Raw genomic sequence first — 17,637 nt, forward strand, 5'->3', positions numbered from 1 at the left:
ACTCATTTCCTTGCAGAACTTCAAACGTCCCCTAATCTCCATGAGATTAACACCCTTCTTACAGTATGTATCCCACTATCTACACTGCCATTTCAAGCGTGTTGGAAGATTGTTGAGTTGAGTTGGAGAGGAAAAAAAATAAATAAATAAATAATAAAAATCGTAATGAAATTTGCTGCCATTATAAGATCACCGGCCTCGCCTTTCCAATTCAATGTCACAGCGGCGTTGGCTGAGCGCCAGATCGCATCGACGCACCATCGCGTTACCCGAGGCGGTGCGTAGGAGGTTCGTCATTGGCCAGACGTTGACTTTGAGGAGCTGGGAGGCGAGCCGTCCCTCGACGGCGACGCTGTTCTTGCGTTAATGAGCTGCGGCTCCGGCTCAAACCTCAAGGTGAAACGAAGAAAGGACGCGTGGACGTATTCCAATCTGGTCATTTGCTTCCACACATTAGACTCAATCAAATGGCTGGTCGCTATTAATGTCGTTGAAATCGTTTTGTTGATTCGTTTTTCTTCTGACGTGGATTTGGTCTAGATTTAATATCGGTTTTGACTCAAGATGGAAAATCCTGTGCTATCAGTGAAGCTTGAGCTCAGAGCCAAGTGCTGTAATGTTAATACCGTTAATGCAACTTAATGAACACAAATCAACTCAGAGCAGAGAAAGAGTGCAGGGCATAGAAACCTTACAGCTACAGGGATCAATGTTGGTTCCTGGGCGTGAAATTACATTTGGCTGTTAAATTTCAGTGCCGATTATTAATCGGGGGCAATGTGCCAACTGAAGAAAGATTAACACCTCAGTAGAACAGCTGCATTTTTTTTTTTGTTTTTTTTAATCTTTCGGTAATCAGTGTCACACTCTATTGATGGTCCTCCATCACCAGAGACATGCAGAGTTGAGCGGGGGGGGGGCTAGAGGGGGCGGAGCCTGAGTGTCTGAGGAATTAGGACACGGAGGAAAACATGTAAAACAAAAACACACCCTGTTTTTATTTGGAGACACGGGGATGCGGACCAGAGATCTCTCCCTCTCCGTTACGCAGCGATCCAAGGCGGAGCAGAACAGTCCCTCAGTGGGGTTTAGAATTTTTCTTTCATACAAGTAGGAAATTGACGAATATAAATACATCTAAAATAAAAACACAGGAAAACTGGCGCGAAAACCGCCGTGGCGCACTCGGCGCGCCGCTGTCTGTTCTCCACTCCACTCCACTCCACTCCACTCCACTCCACTCCACTCCACTCCACTCCAGTTCTCTTCGTTATGGTCACGTTTTTTCATATTCCAAACAAGTGGGAAAATAAGGAAACAAAATCAATCTTAATCTTTCTCTGAATCCCTGTTCAGGCTGAACCCTGCGTTGTCGTAATGTGGCGTTCAGAGCTAATCACAATATGTAATTATAATCACAATATGTTAGATGCTATTATCATAACATTAGCATTATTATTACATGATCTCAATGATCAGATGACTTGGGTTTATCAGTTTCTCCGCCGTGGCCTTAGCTTCCACTGCTGATCGCTGTGTGAAAACAAATATAGCAAATATAAAGTATCTACATTTCTGAGTGCACCCCTCAAAAAGTAAGAATGCAGAAATTTGCCGAGCGCAAACGCATACTCGTGAGAATATATTTCGACTTGAAATTCCAAGCGCATGCATGCGTGGGCTGCAGCAGTGGAAGAAGTTGACTTCTAAAACTCTAAAATTCTTCAAGTGAGGCTTTATTTCCCCACGTTTAAGTAAAGTTCAAGTCTGGTCCTTGAGGTCACTTCTGTCGTGTTTGCTAAATGAATAAACTTTACTGAGCATCTGAGGTGTGAAACAAGGCTTGAGACATTACAATTTTAATTATTTTTCCTTTGTTTTTTATGTAATTCCCCCGTCTCTGACGTCCGTATCCATTAGGTTTTCTGGATGGAAAATAAAAAGCGACTCTAAAGCCCCTCTGGTACTCGCACCCAGAAGAAATACGCTGCACTTCCTCATGCAGGGTCATTTGCTAAAGCACCAAGTTGTTCTGTAGTTATTACGGCTCTTTGGCATCCCGAGTCACAATTACCATCATCCTCACTCTTTTTCTTTTTTCCAGACAATTGTATTCATCTGTCGGGTCAACCGGTGCCTCAATTTGCATCAATTTGAAAGACGCTGCGATGCTCAGTGAGTGTCCCGCTAAATGGAAAGCGGTCTGGCCAAGGGTCGTGCGTGCTCTCTGTCAGCAACTCAACCCTCACAACAACAAATAAGTGAAGGGACACAACGGTTTGATTTCAAGTGTGGCCCCGGCGTGAACTGTTCACCGGGTCCCCGGCAGCTCCACCATCTTCTCCGGGCGACGGTTCACACGGATGGTTGCTCGCTCAGGCTGGGACGTATCGGCTTGACTTCACTTCGTATTGGGTATTTTGAACAACCGTGCTCGGTGTGGTTCAATGAAGGAACTTCTATGTAGCATACTGCAGACATAAGTGGCAAACAAGGAGGGTAGGTAGGTAGGGTACTACAGGTAGTTAGGTACGCTATGTTGGTACTATTAGTAGTTAGGTAGGTGGGTAGATACTATAGATGAGTGATTACTATAGGCAGGTAGGAAGGTAGGTCGGTACTATAGGCAGGTCCCATAGGTAGTTAGGTACTATAGGTAGATAAGCACTATAGAGAGATGTGCACTATAGGCATGTAGGTAGGTACTATAGATAGATGGGCACTATAGGTAGATAGTTGCTATAGGTAGATACAGTAAGTACTATAGATAGATGGTACTATAGGTATGTAGGTACTTTAAGTAGGTAGGTAGATACTATAGATAGATGGTACTATAGGTAGGTAGGTAAGTACTATAGGTAGGTAGGTGCTATAGGTAGATAGGTACTATAGATAGATGGGTACTCTATGTATGTAGGTACTTTAAGTAGGTAGGTAGGTACTTTAAGTAGGTAGGTAGGTACTATAGATAGATGGGTACTATAGATAGGTAGGTAGGTGCTATAGGTAGGTATGTACTAGATAGATAGGTAGGTAAATAGATATGCCAAAATAACACCTATTGATTTGAAAACCATTATTGATTTGGGCTTGGTAGCATCTGCACAGCACTGTCCCAAACAGAAACCTAAAGCTGTATCAGGCCTGAGAATCACCTCGCCAATCTACAGATACTACATGTGCTTTCTGTTGCCTTCTGGCATCTGTAGGAAGAAGTAAAATTCATTTGTTGGAACAGAGCGCGAGGGACATGCTGCAAAAGGTCTGAGTTTGTTTACATCAATCGTAATTTTGTTTCATTTTGTTTAATGCCGCTTTAATGAAAATAGTGACAGGTCTAAATTGACAATCAAGTGATCTTCTAATACATGTATGAAATCAGAAAAAAGGACAAACTAAGATGATTATTATTATGAATATCAAATAAATCATTGAGAGAGTCAATTCTATTCATGATTTGATAAATGTTGGTAAATAAACACATAAACAGCAATGAACGGGCATTAAATCATCTACACTGTAGGTTTCACTAGTGCTATGGCAGGAAGGTCAAGCTCATTAATCATTCAAAATAATTTCAATCATTGGTCATTTTTATTTATTTATTTTTTGTATTTTGGGATATTGAAAACCAAAAAATTGAAATAAATAAAATTACATCCCTACAGGAAACAAAAATTCAATACAACCACTTCTCCCAACACAAAGGGCTCTGAACTCTGTTCTCTATCTTTATAAACTAACTATATTCTACTGACAGACCACAGAGTCATTGTGCCATCCCCCATGCAGGGTTTAGGGTTTTTTCGGTGACGAGTGCCGGCCCCAAAACAACGCGGTGTTGAAGTTGAACAGTTTTCGACAACTGAACAATGTCATTTTGAGCTTTAGATTGCATCTGGAGGGCCGTTGTGAAAAGCTTTTTCTTCGATGTCTATTGATTTCAAATGACTTGGAAATCAAGCAATCACACCGGTGCGAGGCCCCTCCAGGATTGGAGAATGTCGCAGGTGGTTGGATCCACTTCTGACAAACATGGCCGGTTGGAAGAAAATTGGCTTTTACACATTCGATGTATGGGGTACAATACCCTTCATCCTGTTGTCGTAGCAAAGGTGGCCTTTGGGAACAGCAACATTTGGTCGTTTCCGTGAAAGAGCCAGGGATGAATTGAAATGCAACCATAAAGGCCCGGAGAAGGGGCTTCTCATAATGGCTCGGGAATCAATCAGTGATTTCAAAACAATCTGCTCCGTGCGTGAGATATCCTCAACGTTGACAATCCCATTTGTCCTGTTTGATCATCTTACGTTTATTGAAAATTTCACCTTTATGCTTTTAAGAGCGCCGGGCAGGCCGAGGCAGTTATCCGGTTCGCCGGGGGAGATTAGGCTTCATCAGAGCGTCTGTGTGTCCCTGTCGGCTCGGGCGTTTTCGTTGCCTTCCAAACCACTCGCATCCATTCAGGGTTTTCTATCCCCCTTTACGGCGGGAACAGCCTCCGCTTCCACGGAATGTCCGGGATCCCTGCTGTGGAAAATCCTAAATCTAGCGCGGGGGGAGATGGGAGCTGCGACTGAGATGGTCTGGGAAGAAAATTGGATCCGCAGCGAAAGGAAAGAATTTGAGTCATGGAAAAGCAGGTAGCAGATTCCTGGAAGGACTCCACCAGAACAGGCAACCAGAACACTTTTCAGGAGCAGGAACACAAAACGTGCATTTTGATACAGTGCACAGACGACCAGAGTTGACGTAGAGTTTTGCATACTGACAATATCATCATTTAGTCTGCGGTATGCAGTCGATTGACAACAGATTAATGACCTAACGCTTGGCCTCAGCTAAACTAAACATGGAGCCCGCCTCTTGGCAGGTACGGAGGCGTGAATATAAATAAAGGCAGTTTTGGGGGAAAAAGCTTGGTGGCAGTCCCTCGGTGCCATATTAATTACATGTATTATGACAAGCTGCAAAATTCTTATTACCCTTTCGCAACTGGGAGAGCTGAGCTGCCGCCAAATAAAAAGTTTCCTTTGTTGTGGTTGGGATTTTCGTTGGATTTTCAGTTGGGGGAAGAAGGCCCATAAGACACTTTCACACTCTGCTTTTTGACTCCTGCATTTTTATACTCGGTTTTATCATATAGCATAATCCATTTGTTGTAGACTCACAATTTGTTCTTGTTTAGTTGTCTAGTTTTTTCATTGTTTAACATTTATTGTTAATTTGTAGGTTTATTGCATATTGCCATTCTTTCCAATTTTCATGAAATAACTTGCTATCTATCTATCTATCTCTTTATCTATCGATCTAATGATCATAAATGATCATTGAATATTTCAGTAAATTTAATGACTTGATAAATTGTATGAATTTTCACGTGAGCAACATAGCGTTACACAGTCTTTTTAGATCAGTGGTTCTCAACATGGGGTCAGGGGCCCTTCAAGAGGTTCCATTCATTCATTTTAAAAGACATTAGCATTGGAGGATGTACAATGATGACTGTTTGGTCGTCTCCCTAACCAGAGCATAGACACTAAATCATATCCAACAATAAAATTCTGATCTCAGATTTGGGATCGCAGAGGCTAAACCTCATCAAAACGGGGTCGGTGTTCTAATGCTGATCAAATCCAATGACCCTTGACACGACCGAATAAGCACTGCTGTGAAAACCTTGTGAAAACCTCAACACTGCCTCACCCGTCTCTGTAGTTGATGACCGTGTCCACGATGGTGTGCATCTGCTTGGTGAGTTTCGGGGGGTTGGGAGACATCTTCTCGGCCGGCGGGCGTCCCCGTCTCTTCTTGGCCTTGGACCCGCCGTCCTCCCTGCTGGACGAGCCCTTGTCCTGCCGTCGCTTCCGCTTGTGCTTCTTCAGACGGATCTCCTCCTCCATCTCCTCCAGGTTGCCGTCCTCGATCGCCTGGAACGGGAAGGGTTAACTCGACCCTTGTTTATTGGACGGTAAAACAAGAATTTAATAAAAGATGTTCCGTGACAGATTTATAAGGCTCCCAGACGCCATATTGTCTCCTCCGCCGCAGCGGCGCCGATATTTACGGTTTGAGGAAGGGATTTCTAATTGAAAGCTGGATTTTTCGATTCGATAAACATCGCAAATTCAATCTCAAATGTGTTTTATCCGTATTTCACGGGCTGCCTCACGATACTTTGTTTTTTAGTAGAAATGATTGCATGGTACCAATCACATTTTCATGAGATTAAAAAGGTTTCATTTTAAAGGACTTCACGCAAAACAAATAAAGTCATCATATATAGTCATCTTCATTCATTAAAATCTAGTATAATCTCAGCCTCTGTCTATTATTTATTGATAGATCTATTATTAATCACATCTATTAATCTACTTTTATAAGTGTCCAACGATGGTTTCCAACCATGCTGGACTAAATGTATATTTCCCTGTCATTAAAAAAAAAAGATTCTGGAAAGATTTTTTTGCTTGACGATTTGAATAACAAAACCAGGGGGAATATCACAGGTTTTCAATGATCATGTTTCTTGCAAGGACTTTTCAAGCACTTCACCAAAGAGGCAATTTTTTAAGGTATTCCATTTCCAAGGTCAAAATTCAAGCTCTTCAAGCACCCCAAAGACAAGTTAAGAACCTTGGATATACTCTTTAGCTACAAAATCTTTTGTTCAACACAGGAACTGTGGGTGTTTTATAAAATAAACACGATGGTAATAACAGCCAAAAAGCTCATTAGATGTTGCAACGTTGGAGCTGAAATATTAATGTGGTGCAGCGTTGTAAAAAACAATGTTAATTCCCAGGAAACTGGGCTGTGTAGGACACCGCTGTGGGCAGGAGATGCTGAGACGGCCAAATATTAGAATAATAGATTGTTGCTTTCACCGCCACCAGATGAGAAAGAAAAAAGCCTCGGCGCAAGACTCCAAAACCCCTACCAAACAAATGACTTGATTCTTTTTGTTTTCAATACAAATTCGTTTTCGGAGGAAGTGACACGGGGGGGTCCGAATTGAGTGCTGGACTGTTTTCATTATGATAAAGACAAGTGAGGGGGGGGGGGGGGGGGCTTTCTTTTTATTTTCAAGGAGTCGCCCGAATCACACCTGAGGAATTAATAACAACTGTCCGTGACAAAACTGCAGACGACATAAATGTAAGTGTTTGCTATGTTTTTCTTTCTGTGTGTGTGTGTGTGTCCACGTTAGGTTACTGTGCTGCCGAACTTGTTTCGTTACGTTTTATTTTATTTTCTGACGTGTCCGTAATTGAATGAAATGTGAGCCCTGAGCCCCACCGTGTCTTGCCAATGCTCCAAGCTCCGCCCGCGCTGCTTCGGACACCGCGGCGGAAGTCGGAACTACCTTTTTAAATGATGTCTTGTGGATCCAATATGAGTGATGAGGCATCTAAGATTCAGCAACTGGATTGCCTATTTCTCACCTCAAATTTGTTCAGAAACAAATTTTAGTGGACTGATCAGGCCAAATCAGTGAAAGTTTACAGAACCGGAACTTAGAACTACGGAACTTGTGCTCAAACCCCATTGGCTGACATAACCAGGGGCGTCGGGAGGGAGGCTCCTCCCACTGAAACAGCCCGTTTTCAGACAGGGTGGATTGGACGGGTGTTAGAATGGCTGGAATGCATCGTCTGAGTGGTATTTTCAGCAAAAAAACAAACTTTAAAAACATGTTTTGGGGACCTCAGAGACCTACATCAACTTGGTGAAAAGGAACGTATAGGTCCCCTTTAATTAAACACTGAGGAAACAAAACGGATGAGTGGGAATAAATCAGCCCAGCTGGAGTTGGGTTCTTAGTCCGACTGCCCGACCAAAAACCCTTTGCCTTGCTCTCCAAAACTTTCCGTAACTTTCCATCCCTCACCCGCAGCCACTGCTTCTCGGTGAGCGCGTCGCTGTAGTCAACGTCCCGGCGGCAGCGCGAGCCGCGGCCGAACATCTTCTCCTCCTCTTCCTCGTACGTCAGCCGCTCCACCTCGGCGTCGTCCTTGATGATCCAGGACGGGAGCTCGTCCTCCTCCATCAGACGCGGCTTACGCTTGGGATTCCTGGCATCCTCGCGGCGGCGGTCCATGTCCATGCGCTGGACAATAAGAGAAGAGAAGATAAAGCTTTATTATTACGCGTCTGTGTGGAATACTTGATTCTGATTGGTCAAAAGGGACGGTCAGCGGTCTGTTATTTCTGAATAATGAGCGTTGCCATGGACAACCACTTCTCCGCCTGGATTCACATCCCTTGTATCCCCTGTAAAACTAAGGGTACTAGTTTGAAAATAGACATACAAGTTGATAAACTGGGGGTACTAGTTATAAAAAAGGCCTACTAACTGTAAAACTAAGGTACTAGTTATAAAATAGACATACTAGTTGTAAAAATAAGGGGACTAGTTATAGAATAGACATACTAGTTGAAAGACAAAGGGTACTAGTTGTAAAATTAAGCATACTAGTTATAAAATAGATATACTAGTTGTAAAAGTAAGCATACTAGTTGTAAAACTAAGCATACAAGTTATAACAACTAAGGGTACTTGTTATAAAATAGACATATAGCACTAGTTGTAAAACTAAGGGTACTAGTTTTAAAATAGACATACAAGTTGATAAACTGGGGGTACTAGTTATAAAAAAGGCCTACTAACTGTAAAACTAAGGTACTAGTTATAAAATAGACATACTAGTTGTAAAAATAAGGGGACTAGTTATAGAATAGACATACTAGTTGAAAGACAAAGGGTACTAGTTGTAAAATTAAGCATACTAGTTATAAAATAGATATACTAGTTGTAAAAGTAAGCATACTAGTTGTAAAACTAAGCATACAAGTTATAACAACTAAGGGTACTTGTTATAAAATAGACATATAGCACTAGTTGTAAAACTAAGGGTACTAGTTTTAAAATAGACATACAAGTTGATAAACTGGGGGTACTAGTTATAAAAAAGGCCTACTAACTGTAAAACTAAGGTACTAGTTATAAAATAGACATACTAGTTGTAAAACTAAGGGTACTAGTTATAGAACAGACATACAAGTTGAAAGACAAAGGGTACTAGTTGTAAAAGTAAGCATACTAGTTATAAAATAGATATACTAGTTGTAAAAGTAAGCATACCAGTTGTAAAACTAAGCATACAAGTTTTAAAAACTAAGGGTACTCATAAAATGGACATACAGTACTAGTTGTACAACTAAGGGTACTAGTTATAAAAAATAGATACTAGTTGTAAAAGTAAGGGTACTAGTTATAAAATAGACATACTAGTTTTTAAACTAAAGGTTCTGGTTATAAAATAGGCATACTAGTTGTAAAGCTAACAGTGCTAGTTATAAAATAGACATACTTGTAAAACTAACAGTGCTAGTTGTAAAATAGGCATACTAGTTGTGAAACTAAGCATACTAGTTATAAAATAGACATACTAGTTGTAAAACTATGCATACTAGTTATAAAATAGACATACTAGTTGTCAAACTAAGCATACTAGTTATAAAATAGACATACGAATTGTAAAATTAAGCATACTAGTTATAAAATAATTTTCAAATCAATATTCCATCTTAATATATATTATTATATTTTTATATTAAGCAGGATAATGTGCAGCCAGCTGGGCATTATGGCAAACTAACCCCCTTCAGAGTGATTCAGGACCTGATCACCCTGTCAGAGTTAGTTTGCCATAACCTCCGGCTGGCTGCACATTATTCCCACTTAATCCATGGAGGGGAAATAATTTTTTTTAAAAAGGGTAAATCCAAGGCTAATGGTGGAAGCATTCATGCAAGGAGCCAATCCACTCATCAGTTAACAGACCAAAAGAGAGGAGAGGGGAGAAAGGCAGAAACATGGATTTTGTTTGTATGTATTTTTGAGAAAGTTCAGTTTGGAAATGTCAAGACTTCCAGGCTGGGTATAGGGCAGGATTCACAATTTGATTCAACATCGATATTGATTCAATCTGACATTGATGAGATGGCTCACGATAAGATACTACTACTGTGCATTCATACTATATTGACGTATTGACACTTCATACGAAATGAAATTGGTATCAACATTTAGCATCAGTTTAACTTCAGTTTTGACGGCAATATACTTAAATACGTATTTCGCGGAAAAAATTGAGTCTAATACAGAAATTCAATATTTCAATTCAATTGTGATGATGGTGGAAATTCATTGAAGAGGAAAATGTTTGCATGACTCCGAGACAAGTTATTGAGATTTCAATCCATTCAAAAATCTTGGTTTTTTTTTAACCCTGCCCTTGTATTTACGAATGACATAGTGGGTGTTATCTAATTGATCTACAAGAAACTTCCACCCGCTTTTTCCACAGAAAGAAAGTGTCAATTAAATTTCTCCATCTGTCCCTTCTGTTGTCTCTGTTGGAGATCTCAGACGCGCCGATGGAGGTTCCTCATGAAACGTACGACTCCTCAGTGTGGTTCACCTTCTCCTTTAGCAGCAAAAAAAAAACAAAACACAAAAAAAACCCTGTTCCCTTGGCACCGGACGTACACCCGCCCCTGTTTCCCTCCGTCCAGCTTTTTCCAGCTTCGGAGCAACGTGTGGAAACGAGGAACTCTTCAATCGAGACATCACTGGTCGTTTTTCCAGCGTGAAGGTCCGACATGCCGTTCTTCACATATTTGTGTCGTTTTGAAACCACAACAACAAACAAACAACAAGAAGTCAAACAGCCTAGCCTCCCTGCTTGCACATATTTCCATCACAGAGGTGTCCCGCTGTTGTCCTGCACGGACTAAACGCTATGTGAGGAGGAGCGCTGCCTTACTATTAGGTTTCGGTTGTTGATATCGTGGGCAATGAATACAAAAACGGAGCCTCGTTGACTGGAAAACAAGATGGAATGCTATAATGAATAAGCAACGCCTGAACACAAAAAGGAATCCCGGTGGCTCAACCGGATAAGCGCGTGTGCCATATAGGCAAAAACCCCTGCAGCGACCCGGGTTCCAATCCCGCCTGCCATTCGCTGCGTGTCTCTCTCTACCTATATCCCCAATTTCCTGTCGCTCTCTATTGTAAAAAAAAGAACTGCCCAAAAAAATGTTAAAAAGGGAAGCCTTACTTTTCCCGGTAAAGGCCAGAGCATCCTTAAATGAAGCATGGCGGGGAGGTCAGATCTCAAGCTGCAATCACAGTATTTTTCATTTTATTTGAGTCAATTTTCTTTTTAAAAGCTACAATCGCCGAGATGCTGCTCGGCCCCCCCCCCCCCCACGAAAGGCCTCGCCGTACGTCACCAATGTGTTGCGAGTAATAAGTTTAGCTGCTGTTTTCAACAGCGGCAGAAGGAGAGGCAGGGCCGGCCCCGGTGCCACGCGGTTCTGGGTAATGTTTAGCTGCGGCTCTAATGGAAGAGACGTGCTTTAATCAATCAGTTGTAAGTGTCCTGCCTGGAACAACACTTCGCGGAATGGAGGATACGGGACCTTAAAAAGGCGCATCGAAAATGGTTTCACGACGGCGATGGATCCTCTTCCTCTCGCCTCCCTGCGTAGAACAGTCACAGCCGCATTTCTATGCCCCTTTTGAAACATCAGTCGTTATGTATTTCTTTGCGTAAACAAACCTCAACGTTCATTCCTTCAGTCGAGGTCAACTTCGAAACCCGGGTTTTATTGCACTTAAGCTATTTTCTGATGTTATTGTTGTTGCTTAAATGGTAATTACCATAAATTAACTCCAGTTACTTTAACCTCAACATAACAAGGAATTTCCTTCTCTCTACATGGGTTACAAATTGGCCGGGCCGTTTGTTTTGCTAGAATGGTTTATGAGCAGGGATGGACGTTCAAATCATCCTTAATTCCCACCGTAATTGTAACTGTAAAAATAATAAGAGAAATTCCAGCAGGTCATCAATATTATTTTATTTTCCACAATTTATTTTCCAACTCTGTTTCATGATTTTAAGCAGCTAATAAAGCAAATTAATTGGTTTAATTAATGAATTGATTAATAATCGTTAAAATTCAAACAAATTACTTTCTGCACACTTATGCTGACGAGGGACCAAGTTCAGGGCAAAACATGGGCAAAATAGTTTTGCGATTTAATAGTTTTGGCCTACTTCTGTTTGTAGTTTTTACAAATTTCACATTGAATGAATGTTTTACACAATATTTCACATGCTACACAAGATCACGAGGAGTTTTCTTACCATAAAGAGCTCAAACTCATCCTCACTGCGAGCGATCATCTGGTTCAGGGTTTCATCATCAGGCACCTCGTCCTCCTCCTGAAGTCCCGCAGAGAAATACACAAAAGACGTACTTCAGTCGCCAGAACCGCTTAAGCGCATCTGTGACTCGAACGGCTCAGCGCGCTTGACCTTCTAACCAATGTGATTTTAAACAATTCCAACCAAATAAATGAGATTTCTTGGAAAAAAAAAAAAGGGTGCACTGCTTCTGAAGGTCCCCTCAGCGACATCGCCGACCCAACGTCATGGATGCTGGTTTTGTGTGATCAAAACCAGCATCCATGACGTTTAGATCCATCTTTCGTATGTAATGTCAATATCATGTTATTTCATTCTTTCATTATTTTTTCTCTAAAATCTTTTGTCACCTCTAGTTTAATTTATGGTTAATCTTCTGTTATTTTTTGGGGTCATATCATAGTTGTGTATTATTGGTTTAGCATATTTAGTCATAATATGACAATATATGCTAAACCAATAATACACATATTATATGTTTATAAAATATTATTTTACTGTGTACTGTTTTTCCATATATTGTTATTTTCTATTCCATTGCTTTATGATTATTATCCCCTATTTTTTTTAAGTAAGCTGTTGCTGACACTGCAATTTCTCTCTTGGGATGAATAATCCATCCATCAACATTATATGCCATTGACATCAGGAGGGAGCGGAAAAAATCGAAGTACCTTGCAAAAAGTCAAATGGTAAATCTCTCTCTCTCTCTCTCTCTCCCCTCCCCCCCCCGGTAGAGGACGACCTGTGCTTCCAGTCTGTTTTGAACGTGTAGGACTCTGTTAGTGAACAAAGTGTGTTTGTTGTATTGTCTGCAACTGTGAACTAGAGGAAATGTTCAAATAAAGATGCTTTAAAAATCAAAAAAATCTCTCTCTCTCTCTCACCTCATTCTGCTCCTCGTGCTCCAGGATGGCCTGGAGGAAGACACGGCGCTCGTGGCTGGAGGACTTCTGGTCAAACATGCCGGCCTGGATCACCTTCTGGTCCACGTTGAGCTTGTACTTGGCGGCCGCCAGGATCTTCTCCTCCACGCTGTTGACGGTGCACAGGCGCAGCACGCGCACCTCGTTCTTCTGCCCGATGCGGTGGGCGCGGTCCTGTGCCTGGAGGTCCTGGGGTCCGGGGAAGAGCGCACAGGATCCATCACCTTGATGTCAGGGACGTACCAATACTCTGCCCTACTCTATGCCCAATTTCCAAAACAAATAAGCCTAGCCTAAGTCCTAGACATTAAGTGTCGTCCGATTAATGATACAATCATGGTTGGAGGCATTTTATATCAACTTACACCTACTCATCCGCTGTTATCCATGCCCGAATTATTATACATAAACAGTATGTATTCATGATGTATATCCATCCATATTTATATTATATACCCACTGCCATATTAGCACCCATACAGCCACATAGCCATAGATATTGACAATTATCTTTCCTTATCGTGTGCATAGTCGCTTTTTGTACATTCTGTATATTTTTGTACCTTTGACTATATTTGTGGATTTGGCTATTTTACTTTACCAGACTGTTAAGCTGGTTTCTGCCAATTTTCTGTAGAGTAATGCACCAATTCTAACCACAACAAACTCCTTGTATATGAAAACGTAATGATTCTTATTTGCCCTCACTCGCTCATTCCTGGCTATGTGTCATCTTGAGGGTGTCCCCGTTAAATTTGATGAACAGGGAAGACAGAAGGGAATTTGTTGTGAGTAAATCTGACAGGCTACTGTTGTTTGATATTTAGTTACAATGAATATTAATTTAAACAAAGCTTTTTAAAGGGTATCTAATGTTGCTTTCAAAGCTATTTGCCCTCAACTCACCCTATTTAACAGTCAAAACTCACCCATAGATACAATCCACTGCCTGTACAGAGCAGTATGACAGAGGTATACTAGAGTTAAACCATCGCAACATAGTGTCTGAAATCAAATTCCTTTTCTCCATTACAGACTTCTAACGTGCTTTTGTGTCAAAATAACCGAAAAACATGTTTCTCTAATATGTAACATCTTTGACATGGCTCTCACAATTAGATTTCTGTACTCCGACACCGTATTTCAGCCTGGTTTTGGGCCCATATCCAATACCAATATTTGTATTGTACATCTATATTGAACATTAAAGGCATCTTATGCAATATAACCAAAAATGTTCTTATATTAGGAGACTCCACTGGAGGTTTTCCTGCAGCGAGGGACTTGCCACATCCTGGCCGAGTCTCAGCACTCTCCTGTCCTAATCCATTATCTGGTCGACAATCCTATTTACAGGCCTCTCGGGGGTGCCAAACATAACAGTGCGGGAATGGGCTGAGCCACAGCTCGCTTTGGGTTTCATAAGCCTTTAAATGACAGTCTCTGCAAACTAACTTTCTGAGAGCGGTCGAAAATCACCACTGCAGAAGCTTTTCGTTTTTTTAAGTGGTTCAATAGAGGTCCGGTATTTTTTTATTATTATTTATTTATTTATTTTATTTTATTATTTATGTGTTAGCTCGTTAGACACAAATTTAAAACTCCGCGTAAGCCTCTGGATAGCAGTTATAGATGGATAAATTTATTCTGTTCTAAAATTCATCAATGGGGTCGGTGACAGTTCGCGAAGAGCAAAGCAAAAGCAGAAAGGATGGGTCAAAAGCAAAGAATCCATTTCACCGGCCACCATCAAAGCATGTGCATGTGTGTGTGTGTGCAAGCATGTGTTATAGTGTGGTGTGTTGCGTGATGAATAAAGACTGTTTCTTCTTCTTCTTCTTTCAAACACAGATATAAAAACACTCTTCTCTTCGCCTCTTGATCGCAAAACCCCCCCGTCCCCCCAAAGGCCGACTGACCTGATGGGGGTTCCAGTCGCTGTCGAAGATGATGACCGTGTCGGCGGCCTGCAGGTTCAGGCCCAGGCCGCCGGCTCTCGTGCTGAGCAGGAAGATGAAGAACTGGGAGCCCTTCTCGTTGAATTTCTTGAGCAGATCCGCGCGGTCTTCAGACTTGGTCGTTCCTGTAATGATTGAGTGTGACAGGCCGAGTCGCCCCACGTCATGTCAGAAAATACTTTCAAGCTACCGCGTGCAATGTCCTTGTTGGACAGCTCTGTTCCTAAGCATATTGATCCGGAGGAATAATATTGTCTCCGAGCCCAGGAAAATTCAGAGATGCATATTTTTTTCCAGAGGCCGACCGAAACGACCACACAGCCGCTCTGATTACAGATGGGTCAGGGTTGACATTACAGAATTGTACAACTTTAATCTCTCTCCTAACCCTTTCCTCCGACGGTTGAGCGACGCTTCCTCTTCAAGCTTCTCGGCGCCACGACGTGCACCAACACGCGCGCGGCAAAACGGGCGGCGGGGGGGCGGATTACGAGGGGACAAAAACCCGATTCTGATGACTTCCACTGTTTCACGAGCGGGTAAATAGCAACAGATTGGGATCGTAATCTCTGCTGGAGGCCTCGACACATTGTCCTAATTAGTTGAGCCTACACACTGTCAGCCGCTGCTGGCCACTTTTAATCTTTCTCACCACAGAAAGCCTTAATTATGCTGAGCAGTTAACACATCCCAGATTTCATCTAAGATCTGTTTTTATGGACACTTTGTAGACTTTGATGTGAGGATTATGTATTGTGACTAGAATTTGGGCCAAGGTGAGGAGGTTCTCACACGGGGAAGATGCCAGGCTTTGATTTTAATCCTTTAGAATGTAGCCTTTCAGAATGTAAAATACCAGAGCAGAGGTTCCCAACCGCCGGGCGGCGGACCGGTGCCAGGCCGTGGGGCATTCCTCAGCGGGCCGTGAAAAGGCGGCGGAAATTTTTTTCAAGAGGCGATCTCCGCGGCGCCATCAGAGCAGTGGAGCAGCTGTTCCTGCTCTGCAGCGGTCTCCACTCAGCTGCTCCACTGCGCGATCAGAGCCATGTTTTCTCCAGACAGAGCAAATAAAACCAGTGTGTTTTATTGAAGATGCATTTACTTTTTCTCCGTTTCCTAATTTCCTCAACACCCCCCCCCCATCAGCGTAACTGGTTCTGGGTCAGTAAGCTGTCGATATTGTTTAACATTCCACAAAAAAACAGCACACTCCGATGAAGGAATATCCCCAGCATTGCCCCCACCAAAAAATATACAGTACAAATCAACGGATCAGAGGATGGCTAATGGGTGTCCGAGAAAATAATTTGACTATCCTAGCGTGAAGACAAGCGTAAGCAGTGGTGAAAGTAGCGGAAAAAAAAATCTGAAGTTTTGAATGCAATTCTGAGACTTGCTGAGGTGAACGGCATACTGCAGCGACGCACAGTCCTTGATTAACACAGCTGTAAACGAAGAAGAATAAAGGTTCAAGGTAAATGAAATGTACCGTGGTCGCACTTCAAACTGTGTGGTTAAAAACCGACGGCTCTTTGGAGAGGAATAAGGACTGTGACTGCCCAGAGAAGCTGCTGCAGAGAGTAATACCAGAAAAGGAAAATGGATTTAACAATGAAAGAGTTATTTCCAATAAATATATTAGACCATGCATTTCCATCATCAATGTTCTTTTCAAATGAAGCAAGTTCAGCTGCGCTTGTAAGAAATGTCCTATTCAAAAAAATTGAATGGACTTGCCAAGAGCAAGTATATTTGCAAATACATACATTATATGGGAAAGATGCTGTGTCTGCCACATCCTGTAAACCTTGAATGCTCAGTCCTCCTCAGATTATGCCATCTTCCTCACATACTTCATGATGATGCAAGGACAAGGTTATGCTCGTTTTTCAATACATCTTTTTATTTTTTAACATTAAACACATTATAATTTAGCAGACACTTTTGTCCAAAGCAAATTACAACTACTCATACACCGATGGACACAGCCATCAAGCGAGATTACGGGTTTAGTGTCTTGTTCAAGGACACTACGGCAGGAGGAGTAAACCTTCGGATTACTAGGCGACCCGTTCTGCCTCCTGAGCAACTGCTCCCAATAATGTTTAATTCAGTAGCTGTAACAGAAATGGAAAAACTTTTAGTTTATGCAGATAAAATGTCTGTGGAAAGATATCTGCAACTCAAGTGAAATGTAGACTTTAAGCAACCACAATTTCCTTCTTTATCCCATTCACAGTTTGACATCCAAACAACCCAAAGCAAAAGGCCATTCTGAGCCAAATCCACACCATTTTAGAAAGGTTTTCAGAAAGAACCGAGAAGAAGAGCAGCAGCAGCAGCAGCGACAGCTGTGTTTTATTTTAAGATGCTCCCAAATGGACCACTTGATGGAACAATGTCTCCCAAATTGTATTCCTTCTGGAAATGTAGACATACTAACCATGTTGATTTTGCTTTGCTTCACCA

At 41.8% G+C, this 17,637-nt stretch overlaps 1 protein-coding gene across 2 annotated transcripts in view; it reads right to left on the reverse strand.

Moving 5' to 3' along the window:
• The window catches only part of smarca2 (SWI/SNF related BAF chromatin remodeling complex subunit ATPase 2), an 87,117-nt gene that overhangs the window by 8,848 nt on the left and 60,632 nt on the right, over window positions 1-17,637 (reverse strand). For both annotated transcript variants that reach the window (XM_080004441.1, XM_080004440.1), the window contains exons 26-30: window positions 15,130-15,293; window positions 13,172-13,399; window positions 12,225-12,302; window positions 7,892-8,110; window positions 5,707-5,930 (exon numbers count right to left, since the gene is read on the reverse strand). In XM_080004441.1, coding sequence (XP_079860567.1) covers window positions 5,707-5,930; window positions 7,892-8,110; window positions 12,225-12,302; window positions 13,172-13,399; window positions 15,130-15,293 — 913 coding nt within the window. The remainder of the gene's footprint in view (window positions 1-5,706; window positions 5,931-7,891; window positions 8,111-12,224; window positions 12,303-13,171; window positions 13,400-15,129; window positions 15,294-17,637) is intronic.

Source organism: Zeus faber (genome assembly GCF_960531495.2).
Source record: "Zeus faber genome assembly, chromosome: 7".
NCBI lineage: Eukaryota > Metazoa > Chordata > Actinopteri > Zeiformes > Zeidae > Zeus > Zeus faber.